This window comes from Oryza brachyantha, chromosome 11, assembly GCF_000231095.2.
Source record: "Oryza brachyantha chromosome 11, ObraRS2, whole genome shotgun sequence".
Taxonomy (NCBI): Eukaryota; Viridiplantae; Streptophyta; class Magnoliopsida; order Poales; family Poaceae; genus Oryza; species Oryza brachyantha.
Window position 1 is genome coordinate 6893459 of NC_023173.2, and position 20248 is coordinate 6913706.

General features: G+C 40.3%; 1 protein-coding gene across 1 annotated transcript; it reads right to left on the reverse strand.

The window, feature by feature from the left end:
• Nucleotides 1-11116: 11116 nt before the first annotated feature.
• On the reverse strand, nt 11117-12379 carry LOC102699730 (phospholipase A1-Ialpha2, chloroplastic-like). Its single transcript, XM_015842149.2, has one exon. It carries the CDS (start codon nt 12377-12379, stop codon nt 11117-11119), a length of 1263 nt encoding a protein of 420 aa, XP_015697635.2.
• Nucleotides 12380-20248: the final 7869 nt, after the last annotated feature.

Here is a 20248-nt window from a genome sequence, read left to right on the forward strand (position 1 = left end):
TGATTTGACAGGGAACATACATGAACTAGTTCCGACACGACCTGTGTCTCCTCTACCAAGACATGGTTAACACGCCCCTTGACAACCAGATTATTGCCAATGCTCGGTGCAGGTCTGGATCCATTGTTGACCCTCTTTGGCTTTGGACACTTGTCTATGAAGTGCCCTGTCTTGTTGTAGTTGTAGCATACTAGATTGCTTTTTTAACCTTGTTCCCAATGAGGTGGTGCTGATGAAGATGGTGTCATGGGTTGTTCAGGTGTGACCCGATGCTGCCGTGAATGTCCTCCTTGGTTAATTACCCCCCTTGATGATACGGCTGTTGCTAATGGATGATCATGGTTATGTGGCCACCTTGTTGACCGAATGGCATCCTTGGCGTCTGACTGCTACTCTGTACGGACTTGAATTGGGCCACTTTTCTCATATGGTCCACCTCGTTCAACTAATTCTCCTAGCAGATTGCCTTGTCCGCAAGTTTCTCAAACTCCGAATAATGACTCGAGACTAGGTGATTAGTGATCTCATCATCAAGTCCACCCATGAACTTGCTCTGATGCTCGGCATATGTGTGGACATTCTTTGGGGCATATCGTGCTAGGTGTTTAAACTCATGTAGGTACTCCATCACAGAACGGTTTCCATGGGTAAGAGCACAAAACTCCCGCTTCTTCCTTTCCACTAGATCTTGTAGAAATTCTCACAAAATTTTGCCTAGGTGAGGTCTGGACTGACGGGTCCTGTGACAAATAGTTGTCACACCAAGCAGTGGCGGGGCCATGTAGTTGATGGGCAATGAAGAAAACCTTCTCTTGGTCATTGTACTGCAGGAGGTTAAGCTTTTTCTTGATGGCAGGCAATCAATCATTCGCCTTGATAGGGTTGGTGTCTTGACTGGGTGGAGGTGGAGGTGGAGGGTTCTACCGCTGATTTTAATTCTACGATGTGGCAGCGGCAACAGTGACAACTTGTTGTCCTTGTTGCTACATTTCTTTCATCATAAAGTCCATTATCTAGGTTTGATGGGTTAGGGCTCAGCCAATAGTCAGATTCCCCGGCATGGGAGAAGGTCTATTGAGTCCATTTGCATTGTTGTCTCTTGAGCTGGTGTTAGTTCCAAAGTTAGTACGCTCTTCGGTGGTCTGAGTTCCACCAATGGTGTTCACCATCTAATTCCATCAAGAGAAAGACTAGGAGAAAAGCGAAGCTCAACTGATAGGACTGAATTATTATCTTAAATTAATTTGAATGATTTGTTGTTTTAAGTTGTAAACACACTAGAAACTGCACAACTCCTAAACAGGTAGTCATGCCACAACCAAGTTGACATGATCCACCACTACTCCCCTAACACAAGCAAGCCTAAACATAAAAGACTAGCCACCAGACAAACTAAGAAGACGAAAAGACTAAGGTGGAGCTCTATAGGTTCCAACGCGGCGATCGACTCCTGCAGGCATCAGAGTCATACACCAGCTCTTGCTCATCTTTGGGCTCTTATGACCTGCTAGGGGTAGTGGCCACAAAACCACACCCATTCTCCATCTCTAAATCTAAACCATGCTCTTCTCGGGCAGTGTATGAAGGTCCTGCTTCTATGGTGGTGGTGGACATTGGCATGAACAACACTAAGGTCTAAGAGGCTTGGGGTGAAGACACGTCTTCTCGACAACCCAACTGAACATGAGTCGGAGGCGAATGAGAACTTTCCCATGGTGTTTCCTTGGTCTTGGCACCACATGGGGGAGGCAATCCTTTGAGCTCAGCATTGTCCTTTTTGAGTTTGTCGTTGGTGTGCTGAAGGGCATTGATCTTGACCAGCTTGCGGTTGTTCAAAGTCTTCAACACTCACTGAGTGACTTCATGTAGCTTGTCGTATGCTTTCATTGGTCCCCTCGCATGAACGATTGTGGTATTGTCCTCAGGAGTCATTTCTTGAAACCACAGCATCCATATAGAAATAAAACTAAAGCAAGTAAGCAACAGGCAACAACCGACATGTAGTCCTCAAGCCTAGTGACTCGCTTAGTCTCCCAAAGCATCTTTGTCTGCGCAACTCGGGCCTATAGGGAAAAGCGAGGAAAATGTCAAGGTTGAGTACAATCACCGCACTCAACAAACCACACCAGACAAATGCAATAATAATACATTGGGAAGTACAATGGATAAATGGGCTAAAGGGATAAATTTTGCATAAACAACATTTTCAAAGCATTTCATTTAGCAAATATGAAAACATTGTTATTATTAATCAACATTACACCAGTCATTGGTTAGTGCTACACCACACAAAATCAAGCCCAACCAATACTAATATTGTGCTAAAGCACACACTATCAAATTATTAATACCGTGCTAAACCACCTAGTACTAGCTTAACCCATCTATCTTAACAAATTATGTACTTTAATATGTTTTCTCGTCATGTCTTGTTGATCAATTTTGGCACAATGAATACAACAAAAGTATTCACAACCTTTTCAATTATGATTTAAGTTTAGGGAAAAACTCAAGCTGTTACAATATCTCCAAATCCTGATGAAAGAGGGAGATGAGTGGATAACAACTTTTAAGACCAAGTTTGGGTTGTATGATGGTTGGTGATTACTTTTGTATTGACCAATGAACCTAGTATATTCATGAGACTGATGAATCATATGCTTAGAAATTTCATTGGTAAGTTTGTTGTGATTAACTTCAATGACATATTTATTCACATCAAGTCTTTTGATGAACATATTGAACATATTAAATGTGTGTTTGCTGTTTTGAGTAAGGAACACTTGTATGCTAACCTTGCCAAGTGCATCTTTTGCACTGACAAGGTAGTATTTCCTGGTTTTGTTGTTTCAGGTCAAGGTGTGAGGTAGATTAAGAAAAGTTCAAAGCTATTCGTTAGTGGTTTCATCTTGAAATGTGATCCAAGTGCGAAGCTTCCTTGGACTTGCATTTTTTATCGTCGGTTTGTGAATGATTCAGTTCCATTGCTGCCCCAATCAACAAGTTGACCAAGAAGAAAGTATCCTTGCATTGCGGTGAAGTGCAAGGGATGACATTTCATGATCTGAAAATGAAGTTGACAACAACCGTCCTCCTTGCACTTCTTGATTTTGGTAAGACTTATGAAATTGAATTGGATGAAAGTGGTGTGGGGATTAGAGGCATGTGCAGACAAGAAAGAAAAATCTATTGCATATTTTAGTGGAAAGCTAGGATATCCAACTCTTAATTATTCATTTTATGATAAATAATTATATGCTCTTGTCAGAAGTTTTGAAACTTGGCAACACTCCCTTTACCCAAAGAAATTTGTGATACATTTAAACCATGTTAAATGGAGTCAATTCATTGAGTCTTTTCATTACATTGTCAAGTACAAGAAAGAGAAATATGATATTGTTGTTGATACTTTATCTGGACTCCTTGTTTTACTATCATAATTTGATGCTAAAATTCTTTGAATCAAAATTATCAAATAAATGTATGAAACCGACTCATATTTTATAAACCATTTTCTAAGTGTCGTGATGGCATTGGGACTGAAATGTTCCATTTGCATCATGGGTTTTTGTTTTGAGCTAACAAACTTTACATTCCAGATTGTTCTCTTCGTCTCATGCCTTTTCAGAAAGCACATGCCAACTGATATATGGACCACTTTGGTGCCAAGAAAAATGGAACAAGTGATGGTTGATTACTTCTTCTGGCATAAGATATGTAGAGATGTGGAGAGACATGTTTTACGTTGCATAACCTGCCACAAAGCTAAGTCACTCTTGAACCCTCATGGATTATTCACTCACTTATTCCATGTATACCGTGGGATGAAATTTCAATAGACTTTGTTTTCAGTTTACCTTGAACCAAGAGTGAAGGGATTCAACCTTTGTTGTTGTTGATCATTTGAGAAAAATGGCTCATTTTATTCCTTGTCATAAGAGCGACGATGCATCACATATTGCTAAATCATTTTAGGGAAATTGTGATTTCATGGGGTGCTACGGACTTTTGGAATACCTTGTAGGAAAAACATGGGACATGACTGCTATTCTCCACAACATGTCATCCATAGTCCGATGGGCAAAACGAAGTTGTGAACCGCACATTTTCAATGTTGTTGCAAGCTATCCTAAAAAAGAACTTGAAACTATGGGAAGAAGCTTGCCACATGTGGAATTTGCATATAATAGGGCATTATACTTGATAGCTAAATTTTGTCCATTTGAAAATCTTTTTTGCTTTCAAACCCACTACTCCCATCGATATTTTACCATTGCCTATATAGGGACATGTGAACTTTGATGCAAGTAAACATGCTAAATTTGTCAAGAAGCTTCACAACCGAGCAAGAGAAAAAAAGAGAAGATGACCAATATGTTTTTGAAGGAGACTTGTTTTAGGTGCACTTATGCAAGAACATTTTCCCAAGAAACGCAAGTGCAAGTTGCAACCTCGAGCTAATGACAATGACAATTACCTATCAGATTGATCTTCCAACTAGATACGGAGTAAGTGCAACCTTTCGTATCACTAATTTATCACCATTCTATGGATCGGAAGAGTCGAGTACGACTTATTTTGTATGGATCAGAAGAGTCGAGTACGACTTCTCATCATTTCACTTCACCAGATAATCCTATCAGAATAAATCATTTGAAAAAACCAGAGAGAGCGGTAGGTGGCAAGCACCGATCAAACCAATGGATGATTGAGACTTAGCCATTGAATAAAACCAATCAATCACACCATTTCTCGCACCCATCACGCGTAGCCATGCTATGAAACTCCAACAAGGGGTGAATGCTTTCTTCTCTAGTTGCATTTAAATATTGATGAGAAATATATATTTTCTAAGTCGAGTCGACTTAGACAATATATATTACTCTTACATAGGAAGGCTACTCTTTTGTTTTAAATGGAGGACATGGAGGGTTGCACGAATAACACCAAGACTATTGTCAAGATGGGAAGAGTTACACACATGAGTCAGCGTTACATTGCAAGAGTCATGTTATATAGTGCATAATACCATGGCTAGAAAGTCTATCAAATTTACTTTCCAACGTAACAAATTTGACATCATTTGGAATTCTCAATAAAAACTTATGATCCAATTAATAAAGACTACACAGAAGGCTAGAGGACGAGCGAGAACTAAAGGGACTTCGTGAATGCTTCACTAGTTGGTGTTCCACCTCCAAACATGGTGAATTTTGTTGATACCCAACTAGGAGGGTAGTTCCTAGTATAAGTGTGATCAATATTCTAATATACAAATGATCATTGATGTGTGATGAATTTAGAACCAACAAGGGTTTGCAGCCGAGCTGTTGAGTGCCTTGCACACCTTTGGTATTCCTTGTTCTTCGTGAACTTCTGAAGAGATCTATCTATGATTACCTAATTCGTTCTCTTGGTTTCTAGGCCTTTTTTGTGCACTAGTCTTACAGGTTGTGTGGTTGTTCGGAGATCAAATCGAAGTCCTCAAGGTTTTTGGTATCTCTCTCTTTGTTAGGTATCAAGCCAATTAATCATTGTTATTAGCAAGAAATCCTTTATATGTGAATCTATTGCTGTGAAGATGAGGACACTCCGTGCCAATTCATATCGAGACTTGTCATCCCCTGACCTATTGCCAATGCTACTAGAGGTGCCTTTTTCTCACTAACTATTCTGAGAACAGCAAAGATATTTTTGTGAAAGTGGCAAAACCCATAAAGACACCATCTTAAAGAAGAATATGGTCTCCAACAATGGATAGAACGAAGAACGACTCCAACCTCGTAAGGGGGGCATGCACATCATAAAGGAGGCTGACATGTTCGATACAAAGATGGATCTCCTCATGAAGCGTCTAGACAAACACGCATGAACAATGAAAACATCAGGTACCGACTACAGAAAGCATAGGGGTGGAACTAGCCAAGCCCATACCACCATGGAGGGAACAATGGTAACTTCAATCATAACCAAACCTCCTTGAAATATTTAATATTTGGCCAGACCAATGACAAGACCTTGGAGAGCATACACGCAAAAATGGAGTCCTTTCCTCTGTAGTGTAGAAGCAGCTAGGCTTGAACACGATGTTGGAGACTTAGTTGGCACAACTAGCTATTGCTATTCCTCTACCGAGATAGGTAAGATACCAGAGCAACCCGAGGTCTCCATGGAAAATGTCACCATAGTAAAGACACGAGGAGGTAAATCCACATGAGATCCATACATCCAACATGGAAGACAAGGAGAAGGAGGATACACCCACTGACAGCTCTGATAAGGCATCATATGGGAGTATAGGTTCGCAAGAATTTTGTGACACCAACATCTTGCCATTCCCCAATCACAACAACAATCCAACCGTGGATGAGTAGTTCACTTGTTTTGTTGAGGTGATTAGGAATAGCAACATGAATGTTCACTTGTTGAACACCATGCAGTTCTGACCTATGCATGCTACCTCAAGGACATCCTCAGCCACAAGTGACTGATGCTCACCATGGAGATCGTTAAGCTCACGTACGAGTGCAGTGCTTCTATACTCAATCGACTTCCCAACATCACAAGCAGAATTATGACACAACACTTTGACCATGCCCTATGTGACCTTGGAGCAAATTTTAGCATCATGCCCAAGGTAATATTTGATCAGCTCAATTTCACCATGTTGTTGCCAATCCACATGAAGCTGTAGCTAGCCAACTGAACCGTCCCCCCACCATGTAGGATTGCCAAAGATATTTCGGTGAGAATCCAAGTCAATTTTATTGTATTGGACATGGACACTAATAGTGATGATGTACTCATCCTTGGGTGCTCATTCCTATGCTCCACGGATGCACGCATCAAAACTCCACCTTTATGACATGGAGGAGAAATTCAACTTCCAACCTTGAATGGAGCAATGCTCCATGATCAGGATGAAGTATGGCCTAGACAAGCAGAATGTTTGTGAGGTCAAGGTGAAAACGCCAAAAAAGCACAACCTTGTTGTATTCATGGAAAGGGTGTTGAAGAGGGTACTCCCTCTCCAATATCAAAACATTTATACCAATGAGGCAGGTGTATCCCATGGAATGAAGAGGTAGGCAGCAAATTGTAATAGCCCTGTCCGTCCTTCTCAGCCCTCCACATTTAGGTATGATGTAAGAATTCGTAAATTGCTATGACCATGTTGAAAGAAGAATTGGGAGTAATCTCTCGGTAGTGCCTAGGTGCATAGAATGTAGTCATAACCTTGTATGTGGATGCTTGTGATATTACTACCCAAGTGAATATTAATTGGGAAGAAGACACTACGTATATGTGAGCAACACAAAATTAAGATTGCCGCTAGTGTATTGACTTCTGATGATTTGGTTGAAACATTTAATATTGTCTTCACATGATGAATTGGCTAAAATCAGGAATGATATGAAAACACTTATGAGACAAGAATTTCTTGCTCAATTAAACATAGAGTAAAATACGTAGGCGGTCCTTAAACTTGAAAGCGAGTGTCACTTAGGTCCATGAACTTCAAAACTACATATCTAAATCCATAATCTTAGTTTAATGATTCGTAGTGGGTCCAAACCTCATTTGACCTAGGCTAACTCCCGATGTGGCAATCCACGTAGGCAAAACATTTGCGATTTACCCCCTCCATGATAAAGAATGCTAGAATAATTGCAATTTAATCCTTGACGGTACAGTACCTCTCTAGAACCTCCAAAAAATCCCCTAACCCCTCACCCGTCGCCGCTCTCCCTTCCTTGAATGCTATGGTTGGGGGAAGAATGGGAGGTATGTGAGGGGTTGGGTGATTTTTTGGGGGTTTGTAGAGAGGTACTGTATCATCAAGGATTAAATTACAATTATTCCAGCATTCTTCATCGTGGAGGGGGTAAATTGCAAATGTTCTTCCTACGTGGATTGCCACGTCGGGAGTAAGCATGGGTCAAATGAGGTTTGGACCCGCTACGAATCATTAAACCAAGATTATGGACTTAGTTATTCAATTTTCAAGTTCATGGATCTAAGTGACACTCACTCTCAAGTTTAAGGACTGCCCATGTATTTTACTCATTAAACATAACTACTTACAATGATGAAGTATGTGCTTTGGAGGAGCAACCACTTAGTGTACCTCTTGTTATCAATAATAACATTCTGCATGTGTAAAAGCACAATGTAGTTGATGAGGAAGACAAGAAACACATGAAGAAGGAAAGTACATTTGTTACTCCAAACTCACTTCAAAATGTGTCTATTAACAATACTGCTATATCAACAAAGGAGTGTGTGATAAGTAAATTTAATGTTACTGAAGTTACGAGGTGATTTTGCTCAAGAGAGAACACAAATATCCACTACTGATGTCAGATTAGAGCAAAGGTTAGTGAACCATACTGTTAAAATTCCTTTGTTAGAAGATGATTTGGTTATAATTCTTTGTGACAAACAGAGTTGTGTAATGCCTCACTTATATCCATACCAGAACTAGTGACAGAACATGTTAATTATGTTGTCGAACCAGCATGTGTTGATTTTAAATATGTTATTCACGTCATTAGTGAGAACAAGGATCTTAGACTTTTATCTTCTTTAAATACTCAGGGCTATAATAAATTTGATGATATTTGTCCACTTGATTGTTTAGAGAAGAAATTACTAAATTTCTAGAACTGATTTCACATGTCTTACTTATGTAGAGCTTCATGTTATTAGTAATGATGAAAATAAAGGACATTACCTAGTGTATAAAGTACAAAATTTTCATGAAAGGTCCAAGGTGTAGAGGAACATATGAGAGCTAATAATTCTACATACGGTGCCTCTAGTTGTGCTAATGAGCTGCGTGTTGGTTGTCCTGAATAGGCATGTTGTGTGTTGCACAATACTATAAATTATTTTCAATGTGCCAAACTTCCAGAATCAAATAATATTTCTCTACTAAGTTTTAACTCAATTGTTTATTCTGATGAATAAGTTGAGTTCACTGGGCGTAACAAATAGATGAAACCAAGGATGGTTTTTCTATCAAGAAGTGAACAATGATGAGGACATTCCTATATTACCATACCTTTGTTACATATTGATTGACCAAAGTTGCATGCTTTCTATATTATGTTTATATTTTATATACTTGAACAAAGAATGCTGCACCATGAGTTGTTTGTATTGTCGTTTGTATAAATAATTGCATACATCATGGTAAGGGGAGAAAGTCCAGGGAACGCTGCACAATGAAGTTGATAAGGGACAAAATCATGACCTTCCCCAAGTCTACTCATTGATCACCACATCACTTTTGGCTCATACAAGACAAGAGATAAAGTTTCACAAGTCTTAGAATTGCATTCGGCCCTTTTGATAGTGTCGACATCAAACGTACTTTTCCACTAATCGAGAAGGCTTTTTGGGGGCCATATATATTTGTTGGAATATTATGAAGTCTGCTTTCAGGATATTCTGGTTTCATGTCAAAATTTCTCCCGAGCGGTCTAGAATCATCAAAACAAGATACATATCTTATGCAGTTCTAATCTGTTTTCGACCATGAGCCCATTAATTATGTTATGGGATAGGCCAAAGGGGTGGATGCAACTAGGCCCAACCCTAGGACATGCTTAGTCATATATTCTTTAGCCATCGTCGAGTAGCCATCTTTCATGTGTAATTTATATTGTGTTTTTCTTATTCTTGTGAATTTCTTTGATTTTTTACAGGAGCAAAATCTTCGTGCTGAGTTTTACTACGTGAGAACGTGGTTAATAATCACTAGACATGCAAGTGTTATAGTTGCGAGATCAAGATTGTTGATCAAAAGCCTCAAAATGTCAACATCTTCATGTTGCCAAATTGACCCTATTGGAAGATCGGGTACCTAATCTCGCATCAATTATACTCTAGCTTGATCCCATGAAGACAACGGATGACATGAAATGTGTTGGGACTTGATGGAATTAGACATGCGTGTGGGTTGGTAATTTGGTTTGTAATGGATTGAAGGGTTTGTATGTCTATATCGGTAATAGGGACATTTTGGGCTAATACGGCCATTTTGGGCTAAAAGGGTCATGGTGGACAAATTCATATAGTTATTGAGCCTTGTCCACTGATGGGAACAAGAAAAGAGAAAAAATGTCGTTTTTTTAGGTTTGAGAATACAAGAGTTTTGCAATCATATTTTGGCAATTCGAATTTCACCCAGGGTGAATTTTGGCAATTCAAATTTCGTGCAAGGTGAATTTTGGCAATTCAAAATTTGCCCAGATTTAGATCTAATAGTTGGATTTGAGTGTAGTTTTTTCTATGTTTCGTATTGCAGTCATGTTTCTGCTCTAATTTTTAATCAATATAGATTTTAGTTGATTTTATTCATATCGAAGTTCGGTTAGATCCCATCAATTTCATTCATTGTTTTTCGTATTTCATGGAGAAAGTTGAACATGGTCATTATGTAGAACTTATATTTTGAAGTTTCCCATAAAACGGATGGGATTTGAATAGGTGAAGTTCTGATGTTTTCGGCTGAAGCTAGCTTCCGTTTTTTACTGTTCACGCCACTATATCAATAGTCCCGTGACTCTGTAGTAACAAATAGGTTTTCGGTTATGTACATTTTTTTTATGTATTTGGGTGACTGGTTGGTGCTCTAATAATACTACTATTTGTTACTATTTTTGCTCTATATTTGTTTTTTTGGTAGATTAATTTTCCCCCCTATTTTAGAGGGGTTTTGTCCATGTTAAATCCTGTTTATTTCACAAAAAGTAACCAACGATCCTATAATTATATAATATATAATACTGTTTCAATGGCGGCCAACAATTACTCATCGGCTACGTTGGTGTAGAATTCATCTTTACATGCAAGATAAGCAACATGTAATGACACTTAATTACCGTCCATAACCATACTAAGACATTTCTGTAGTACCCGCGAACCTTTCATTTTGATTCGTGAGCTACAACGTAATGTCCCCCTTGATCGACCTATACAATGAAATTGCATACATATATACACTGAGAAGGGAGCAGCCAAATCAAAAGATGATCTCCCTGCAAATCGATCAGCATCAGCAGCAGCAGAGAGTTCATATCGTCATCGAATGTACGTTGGCCGCTTGGTTTTAAATCCCTAGCGCCTGCAGCAACTCGGCCGCACACATGGCCGCCATCTGCCACCTCCACGACTCCATGGTCGTTGGCAGCGACGGCGCACCAGCTGCGCTGCCGCTTACACCTAGGGTAGCGACGTCGTCGTCGCCGACGTCGTGGTCGTCGTCGTCATATCTAGGGTAGCTTTTGAGGAGGTGATTGATGTAGGCATCGAGGTCGTGCACGCAGGCGACGTCGCTGGCCTTGAAGAAGTCGAGAGCGACCTCGACGCCGACGTGCGTGTAGCATGTCTTGCTCCAGGGCAGCTCGAACCGTCCGCCGAGAACCCTAGCGCGCTCGTTGAAGACGACGCCGGGCATCTTCGTCACCGGATCGCGGGCGTTCGCCACGCGGAGGACCTTCACGCCGAGTTCGTCGCACCGGTTCTTGAACTCCAGGTTGCCGACGCGCGGGCCGCCGAAGGAGAAGACGGTGATCGGGACGGCGCCGCCGCGGGCGTCGCGGTTGAGCCCCAGCTCGGCGAGGTCGTAGCCGAGGAGGATCGCCAGCGAGCTGCCCATGCTGTGCCCGGCGAGGGTGATGCTGACGTCGTCGTCCTTGTACTTGCTCATGAGGCGTGTAACCTCGGAGAGGAGCTGGTTCCGGCAGCTCCCGCAGGTGAACTTGCCGGAGAGGTCGTCGGAGGTGTAGAGGGAGAGGAACCCGGACTCGACGCGCACGTCGGGGCGTGGGTCGGCCGGGTCGAACCGCGCCGGCGCGAGCGCGCTCATGAAGTTGGCCAGCCACTCCGAGCCGGTAACCGTGCCGCGGAAGGAGACGAGGATGTCGCGGCGGCCGAGCCGGCGGGCCTCGCGGCTGGACGCGACGGCGACGTAGCCGATCCACCGGCTCTTGGCGGCGCAGGAGCAGCTGCCGACGCCGAAGGGCAGCGCGACGTCGGGGGCTGCGTAGATGTACTTGGTCACCGTGTACCTGGCGCCAGCCATGCCGACGGCCGGCAGCATCTGCTTCTTGCCGTGCTTGCAGTTGAGGTACCGCTTCGACGACGGGTCGAGGTCGAACGCGCGGTAGCACGCGGCGACGAGCTCCCCGTACCGCACCACCTCGTCCCTGAGCAGCGGGTGGAGCGGCTCCACCATGCCCCGCCAGTCGCCGGCGCCCTGCACCTCCCGCCACGCGCTCGCCAGCGTGGTCGTCGGCCCCACCACCACCTCCTCCGCCACCACTTCCCACCTCTTCTCCACCACAGCAGGAGCACTCATAGTCGTCGTCATCGTCGCCGTCGCCGCCGCCGCCGATCGCTTGTTCGGCAAGTCGGCGAGGCTCACGGTCACGGGCGAGGCGGACGTCGCCGCGGCGACCGCGGCACGGGCGCGCGGCCGCCTACTCGCAGTGAGCCGCGCCGCCGCCGCCGCCACAGCCGCTGCCGCCATGGACGGGGCAGGGGGCCAAGGAGGTCGGTAGCCGAGGTGGTTAGGTGAGGTGAGGTGCGCCCTGGTGGCGTGCAGTCGCGCGTGCTTATTTATAGGGGAAGGCGCGGCGACGCACGCGGTTGGCCACGTAGGAGCGGGGAGAGAGATTGCATGCGTACGATTGCAACGTTGGCGCGGGAGATTGACTCGCGGGAACGAGGACGTGACGAGCGTTTTTTTTCCCTTCAAAAAAATGGAAAAAAGTGGTCGGTGACCATCCGTGATGCAAGAAAAAGGAAAAAAAAAAGTCCATTTCGTAGGGTAGTTAACACGGTAGGTCTGCACTGTGGTGTAGCACCCGGAATTCCCTATGATGCACTACTACTGGCTAGCAGTGTCGTGATAAACGATATGATGTTGTGATGAGTAAAAATGTGTTTACACCGGTTCATCCAAAATATACGAAAGTTTGGCAAGTACAAATATATGAATGTTTTTTTTTGTAGTATTGTACTTTTGTTTTCGAGATTCTAAATGTATAAAACTATATGGCTTATTCACTATATGGTTCATAAGAACTTGTCATTTCATAATTCATTATTTAGTTTTCGCTACACGGAATTGTACACCGAATGGTGATAGCAAAATACGGCCGATTAACCGCTAGAGAATAATTAGCCCGCATGAACGATTACTAAGATCGCCCATGTTATAATAAACATGTTTGTTATTTGTAAATCAAGTGAAAATTTTAATCTGACAATAAAATTTTCCACTCATTAGATTTGCTTCAAGATTTGTGCTTTACCACAGGCTACTTTTTTTTTTCCTTTGTTGTTGTTCCATCTGAATAGCCTCTAATAAAGTCGATCGATAGATTCAGTTTTTTCATGCGATTGACCAATAGGTATCCCCACCACTGTTCCATTGTGTTATTTGACATCGCAGTCTTGGTGGCATATATCTTGCCACGGAAGAAAAGGAAATAATTTGGCAAATATTTATTTCCCAAAATACTAGTTCAAACATAAAAACATTCTGGATGTAGCTTGTCAAACAAAGCACTAGCTCCCAGTATCGTGTTGGCATATGTAAAAAGGGTGTACACACCGTATATATATAATATGGTGCACGTTGGCAGTGATTTGGTTGCATGTATTTGTTTAATACTATAATGGGAAACTAAGAAACTCTACAGAAATAATTAACGGAAAGGTGCAAAAAGAATGATCAGTGTTGGGCGATTGTTTGGATGTTTGGTGGAAGAAAAACCAAATGGCATATTTATAAAAGAAAAATAATTTGTGGATAAAAAATTATATACGTAATCTTAGTGATATAAAATCCAAGATTAGAAAATAAACTTCGGTGAAAAAAATCCAAATCAACTCTAAATTTAAGATTAAAAATTTAATTTTTTCGTTATAAGCATAAGTAAACTTATTTGACAAATACTATAAAAACGTAGTCGACAAAATACATTTTCGGTTCTTGAAATGAAATATTCCACTATCACGCTTATTTTCCAAGCCTCTAAGGTGGCAGTTCGGCAGCAAAAGTTCATATAAAAAACATATATATTCACGCTTTCAAGGAATATATTTTTTAATACTGATTTGTAGAACAGGCGCATACATATATATGTAGTACAATTTTTTGACGCTCAACGGCCTTGCTAGAGAAGCCCAGGAAGGCTTTTTGTTGGCCCAACATGGAACACCATATATCCAGCTTAGCCCAGCCTTCTTGATCAGCTTGGGTAGCTCAGGAATTCTTCGTTCATTCAGTGCTCGATTGAGCTGCAAACCATGTAATACTTCCATCTAAAGATGTATTAAATTTTTTCTTTAAATATATCTGTCTCTCTACCTTCCTTTCACCTTAATTAGTTACGGTCGTTCCCTATTTAGTTCGACCTAATTATTTAATCACAGGCTATATTATGAGGCCAATGGATAAGGTACATAAATTCCTAGAAAAAAAATCACATATATATAAGAATGCATTACAATGTATCTATGCGAAATTTTAAAATACGTACCAACTAAATATCTGTGTCTTCAAAAATAGTAGAATTAATATATATTTATGGCTTTGAAATTAAAGTAGAAAAAACTGTAACACCATAGGCCTAAATCTGCATAGCGCACTTTTTACGGTGCGTAGACTCACATTCACAGATCCCTACTCATATTATTGTCCTCACTTCGTATAAAACAATTAATCCAGCGTTATTATGGTTCAAGTAAAGTAGATATTTAATATGTCTCAATCCTATCAAAACTCATCGTATGATACTAATTCCACATAGCTAACACTTGATCTAATAGCCGAAATCAAACCCATAAAGTACACATGGTCTAATAGTTGGGTATTACAATTAAATGTAACAATTCATAGGAAGTTTTGTATTTTCCAAATACACTGGCACATGCCACTGATGGTTCTTTCATTTAATAGTTTAGTAGCTTTATACTAATTATTATGAGGCCAATGGATAAGGTACATAAATTCCTAGAAAAAAAATCACATATATCTAAGAATGCATTACAATGTATCTATGCGAAATTTTGAAATACGTACCAAATAAATATCTGTGTCTTCAAAAATAGTAGAATTAATATATATTTATGGCTTTGAAATTAAAGTAGAAATTACTGTAACACCATAGGCCTAAATCTGCATAGCGCACTTTTTATGGTGCGTAGACTCACATTTACATATCCCTACTCATATTATTGTCCTCACTTCGTATAAAACAGTTAATCCAGCGTTATTATGGTTCAAGTAAAGTAGATATTTAATATGTCTCAATCCTATCAAAACTCATCATATGATACTAATTCCACATAGCTAACACTTGATCTAATAGCCGAAATCAAACCCATAAAGTACACATGGTCTAATGGTTGGGTATTACAATTAAATGTAATAATTCATAGGAAGTTTTGTATTTTCCAAATACACTGGCGCATGCCACTGATGGTTCTTTCATTTAATAGTTTAGTAGCTTTATACATAGTTAAGTGTACCCACTCCAATCAAGAGAGGAAAAAAAATTCAAAGGTCAGGAAGTTACAGTATGACTCCCTAAACTCGCAAGGTATGCATATATTTACTTCGAAATTGATATAGAAGCCAATATAATTCTTAAAGAATGAATGTAGAAAGCATATATATAATATAGGTAGGCTAGGAACCTTGCAAGTAGTAGATCATAGATTGTTACCGCACGGCGCGCTGCGTAGCGAAAGAAGCTACTAAAGATCCGAAGTAGTGTTGCTGATCAGATGCGCGCCACTGTACTGGAGGTAGTTGATCATTGTAGCTCGATCTTCTCTTCCACACGCATGCAACTCAGGACACATGTTTGCCAATCAGCACCTCGATATAGCAATGCATCTTTTGGTATCCACACATACAGGAAAGAAACGTCAAGCATGGATGTGCTAGCGTCCATGCACAACTAGAATTTTGGCTCAGGAGGAGAATTAGAGGGCAGCTAAGGTTTTCTCACCCTCACCAGCCTCCTCGCCTCTGTATATTTATAAGACCCGAAACCATGCCTCCAAGACCAGTATGAGTCATATTCAGATCACTATCCGAACTGAGCCAGTATTGGATCAATATCCATCTCCCATATTCCAACCTGTCAAGTGTGCGACCCATAGGTTCACCAATACTTGGGTGCAACCCGAAAACTCCTTTTTGGTTCACATGCCAACAATAGCCTCTAGCAGAACATATTGACCCGCTAAGTATCCATAAAGATCACATCGACTGAACCTATAGTGTATCTCTGTATTAATCCTTTTGCCTCATGATATCAATTAAGATAAATGCTTTATACGTGCCATCCTTTCAATAGCTTAATTATTCTCTCGATCCTGTGACAGATTACTTAGCTTGGGATTGACTCTTCAATTACCTTTGGCAAGACCATGCACTTCTACAATTTATTACATGGAGTGACCCAGAGATATTTGTCCAATGGAGGGACAAACTATATCTTGCTTATTCACATCTCACTACATGTTTTATGATAAACACGAAGACTACCTTTGTAACTACCTAGTCATGATGTAGCGTTTAGTAGTCCCTAAGCAATCTATTACAAATGTTGAGAACCATGATATTCTCAAGTCAAAGGATTATACATCAACATTTACTGAAAACACTGATGACACATCATATATAGCTCTCGCAGTGTTTCAAGTTGGATCTATCCAACATTATGTTCCCGAACATGTGTTCACATGACCGATTTGGTATCACCATACCACGATACATAAGACATGATCATCGATCAATACATGTACTGATATCTAATTACATTTGTTCCATATATAATATTTAATCAGGAAACTTTTGATGAAATAGTAACTTACATCATAAAAAGTATAATCAAAGAAATGCATGATAAATATGTAAACATAATATTTATTACAACCATGGAAAAAAAAACTACCACTGTAATTACTGTAGGCAAAGTAGATTTCGGACAGGCTATATTACTACTGGACCCTCTAGGCAGACAAGTTTCAGGACTTGTTGCTAGATCCACTAGCAAAGTATTAGGACATGTAGAATGTTGCATGCTGTAAACCATGAATAAAGACAAATTTGCGAGAATGGAAGTAACTTCTTCCTATGGACAATTTCTATTTTGCGTGGAGAAACAAATCAGAAAGTTCCAACAGAACAAACAAACTGATCAAGGATGGAATCACACAACATTCCAATTAATTAATCATATAATATATTTTACGACTGGTATCCCGCGTCAAAACCAGAATTTAAAAGTCAACCACGTAGTAAAATGTTGTTTTATTTATCACAGGTCAACTAATTTGACTTGGAATGAACATCACAATCCACGAACAAAACGCTGCAAAAGTTATATATGTGTTACACCGTCCATGTAGCAGGTAAGTTAAAACAACCTCTTACAATTAAATTACTCGTATGTTGAAGTCAACCGATTTGTGCGTATCTCATGAAGAAAACTGCATGTGCGTATGGTCACATCACACCCATCTAAATAATTATCATTTCGTGCAGCAGTTGATCCACATCAACAAAGTTAATCAGTACAGCTCGCTCCGGTTTATTACGCTGTTGACTTTCTATATCCTTCGTCTTATTCAAAATATTGTCTAAATATATAAAATTATAAATCATACTTAAAGTTACTTTAGTAATAAATTAAATTATAATAAATTAGTCAATAATTATATAAATTTTTTAAATATGAAGAAAGATTAAATGTAAATAAAAAGTCAACGACGTCAAATAAAAAAATTGAAAAGAGTAATACGTAAGTAAATACAAGAATAAGACCAGAACGTCGTAGAGCACCTCACATGGGACCACAGGGACGATCAATTTGAAATTATGCAAGAACAAATTTAATCTTTCTAAAACAATGTAGAAGGAACACTTGTTATTTAATTATGCAATTAATTATAACCTGTTGGATAGTCCATGGACGGAGATTCTACCAATGCTAATAATTTATATATAATCGGACAGTTCTGATGTGCAGTCCACACGCAGTGTAGTCTGTAGTGTATAGTCCAACCAATGGATCTCTTTTAGCTTATTTTAGCGTTACATGATATATTACAAGTAGTACTAGTATTATACTCGATGAACATGCGTACAAATGGTACTTAATTAGCAGTTGCTTGTCAGGTAAGAGCTTCCTTTTGTTTTGTTATGCTAGGACGGAGAAGACAATGTTTTATTGTTTAATTAGCTCACTATTTGTGATTTGTCCACACACTGTTGCTTTGTCTTACGTGAGGCTTTTCGTGATGCAGATGGGAAAGCCAGATAGGATTGTCAAATAATTTGGTTTGACACATATGCTTGAATTATTGTATGGAGCATCAAATTGTTGCCATGTTTCCTCCAGCGTACATTGTTCATATATGACCTCAGGCTACTGGTTTGTGAAAATAATTCTGTTTGACAATGGGAATCTGACCAAATAATGGTACCCAGAGGTATTCTGACAACTGAAGTACCAATTGGATTCTGACCAACTAAAGCGAATTGCCTTACTCAGTACGTGTGAATATTATATGACGGCCCAACTGTGACGGAGCCCAAGAGCCCGTCACTAGCAAAGTCATCTTTGACGGGCCGTAACAGGGCCCGTTACAAATGATTGCGTATGGTTCAGCAATTTTTGGGGCAAATTTTGGCCCATTACCAATAGTTATTGTCGACCTTAGTGCAGCCCATTACTGGGTCACACGATCCGTGACGGGCACTGAAAACAGGCCCGTCACAGATGTATCATCTCAGATGGGCCAAACATTAAGGCCCATCAGAGAAAACTTTTTCATGACGGGCCGTTGATAAGGGCCCATCAGAGATTTGGTTTCGGTGACGGGCGTCGAAATAGGGCCCGTCAAAGATGTTTCTTCTGTGACAGGCTTTAGATTATTGCCATTCACCGATGGTTTGACCCATGACGGTTAGATGTTTATGGCCCATCAAAGAAGTGCTGGACTGGCCTAAGGTGGTTCACTGTATATATGTATATGTATGAATGTCGATCGTATTCCCTATCTCACTATTCATATTTCTGGTGAGAGATTGGAGGAGGCGAGTTGTTGATCCAAATTTAATTAATCGGGAAAAAGTGTGGTAATATAGTCAAGGATACATTGCAATAAATATTAAATAATTTCAAAACAACTAGTACGTCTAAATTTCTATTTTTCATGAATTGCAATGTTCCGTTCAGTTGAAGTGTGGAAAAGTATATATTTGGCAAAGGTATGAGAAAATAAAATATAAATAAATGATATATACTAGTAAAAGTATATTTATAACAATTTTTTTCTAACAGGTTTGACCATGGATAGAAATTGGATGTATGGAGTCGATCGGCTGAGCCAAGAGTACAGAAGTGGAGTCTAAGACTTCTTACACATTGCCCTTCTTAAACATTGCCGAGGACCACATGAAAGGAAAAAGTAAAAAATATATGACATGTCCATGCGTTGATTGCAAAAACGAGAAGATATTTGCCGATCGAGTACAAGTACACTCACATCTGATTCGTCGAGGATTTATTAAGGGTTACACATGTTGGACAAGTCATGGAGAGGAGGAATCACTTAGTACCGTAGGACACGCAGAGATGGGTGAACAAATCGATATGGAGATGACATGTTTATTCCATCTCCTTTAGGCGGAGACATGATCGATATGGAGAATGATAGTTTTAATGCAATGTTGTGGGATGCTGATCGAGGATGCCAATTATAACCAAAAGGACTATGAGAAATTCACAAGATTTGTGAGCGATTGGGAGACACCGATATATGATGGATGCAAAAGCAAGCATAAAAAATTATCTGCAACCTTAGATCTGATGAAGCTGAAAGCAAGCAATGGTTGGTCGGTCAAGACCTTTACGCAAGTACTGAGTTCATTGAAGGATATGCTCCTGGAGGATAACCCCTTGCCGAAGACGATGTACGAAGCAAAGCAGGTGTTGTGCCCCTGGGTTTGGAGGTTAGAAGGATTCATGCATGCCCTAATGATTGCATACTGTACTACAAAGAGTATGCTAACTTGGATACATGTCCAGTATGCAAGGATTCACTGTTCAAGCGTAAAGATAAAATTAACAAAGGAAAGAAGTCCAAGAGAGGCGGTCCTACAAAGGTTGTTTGGTATTTGCCGATCGGTGCTCGTTTTAAGCAGATCCTT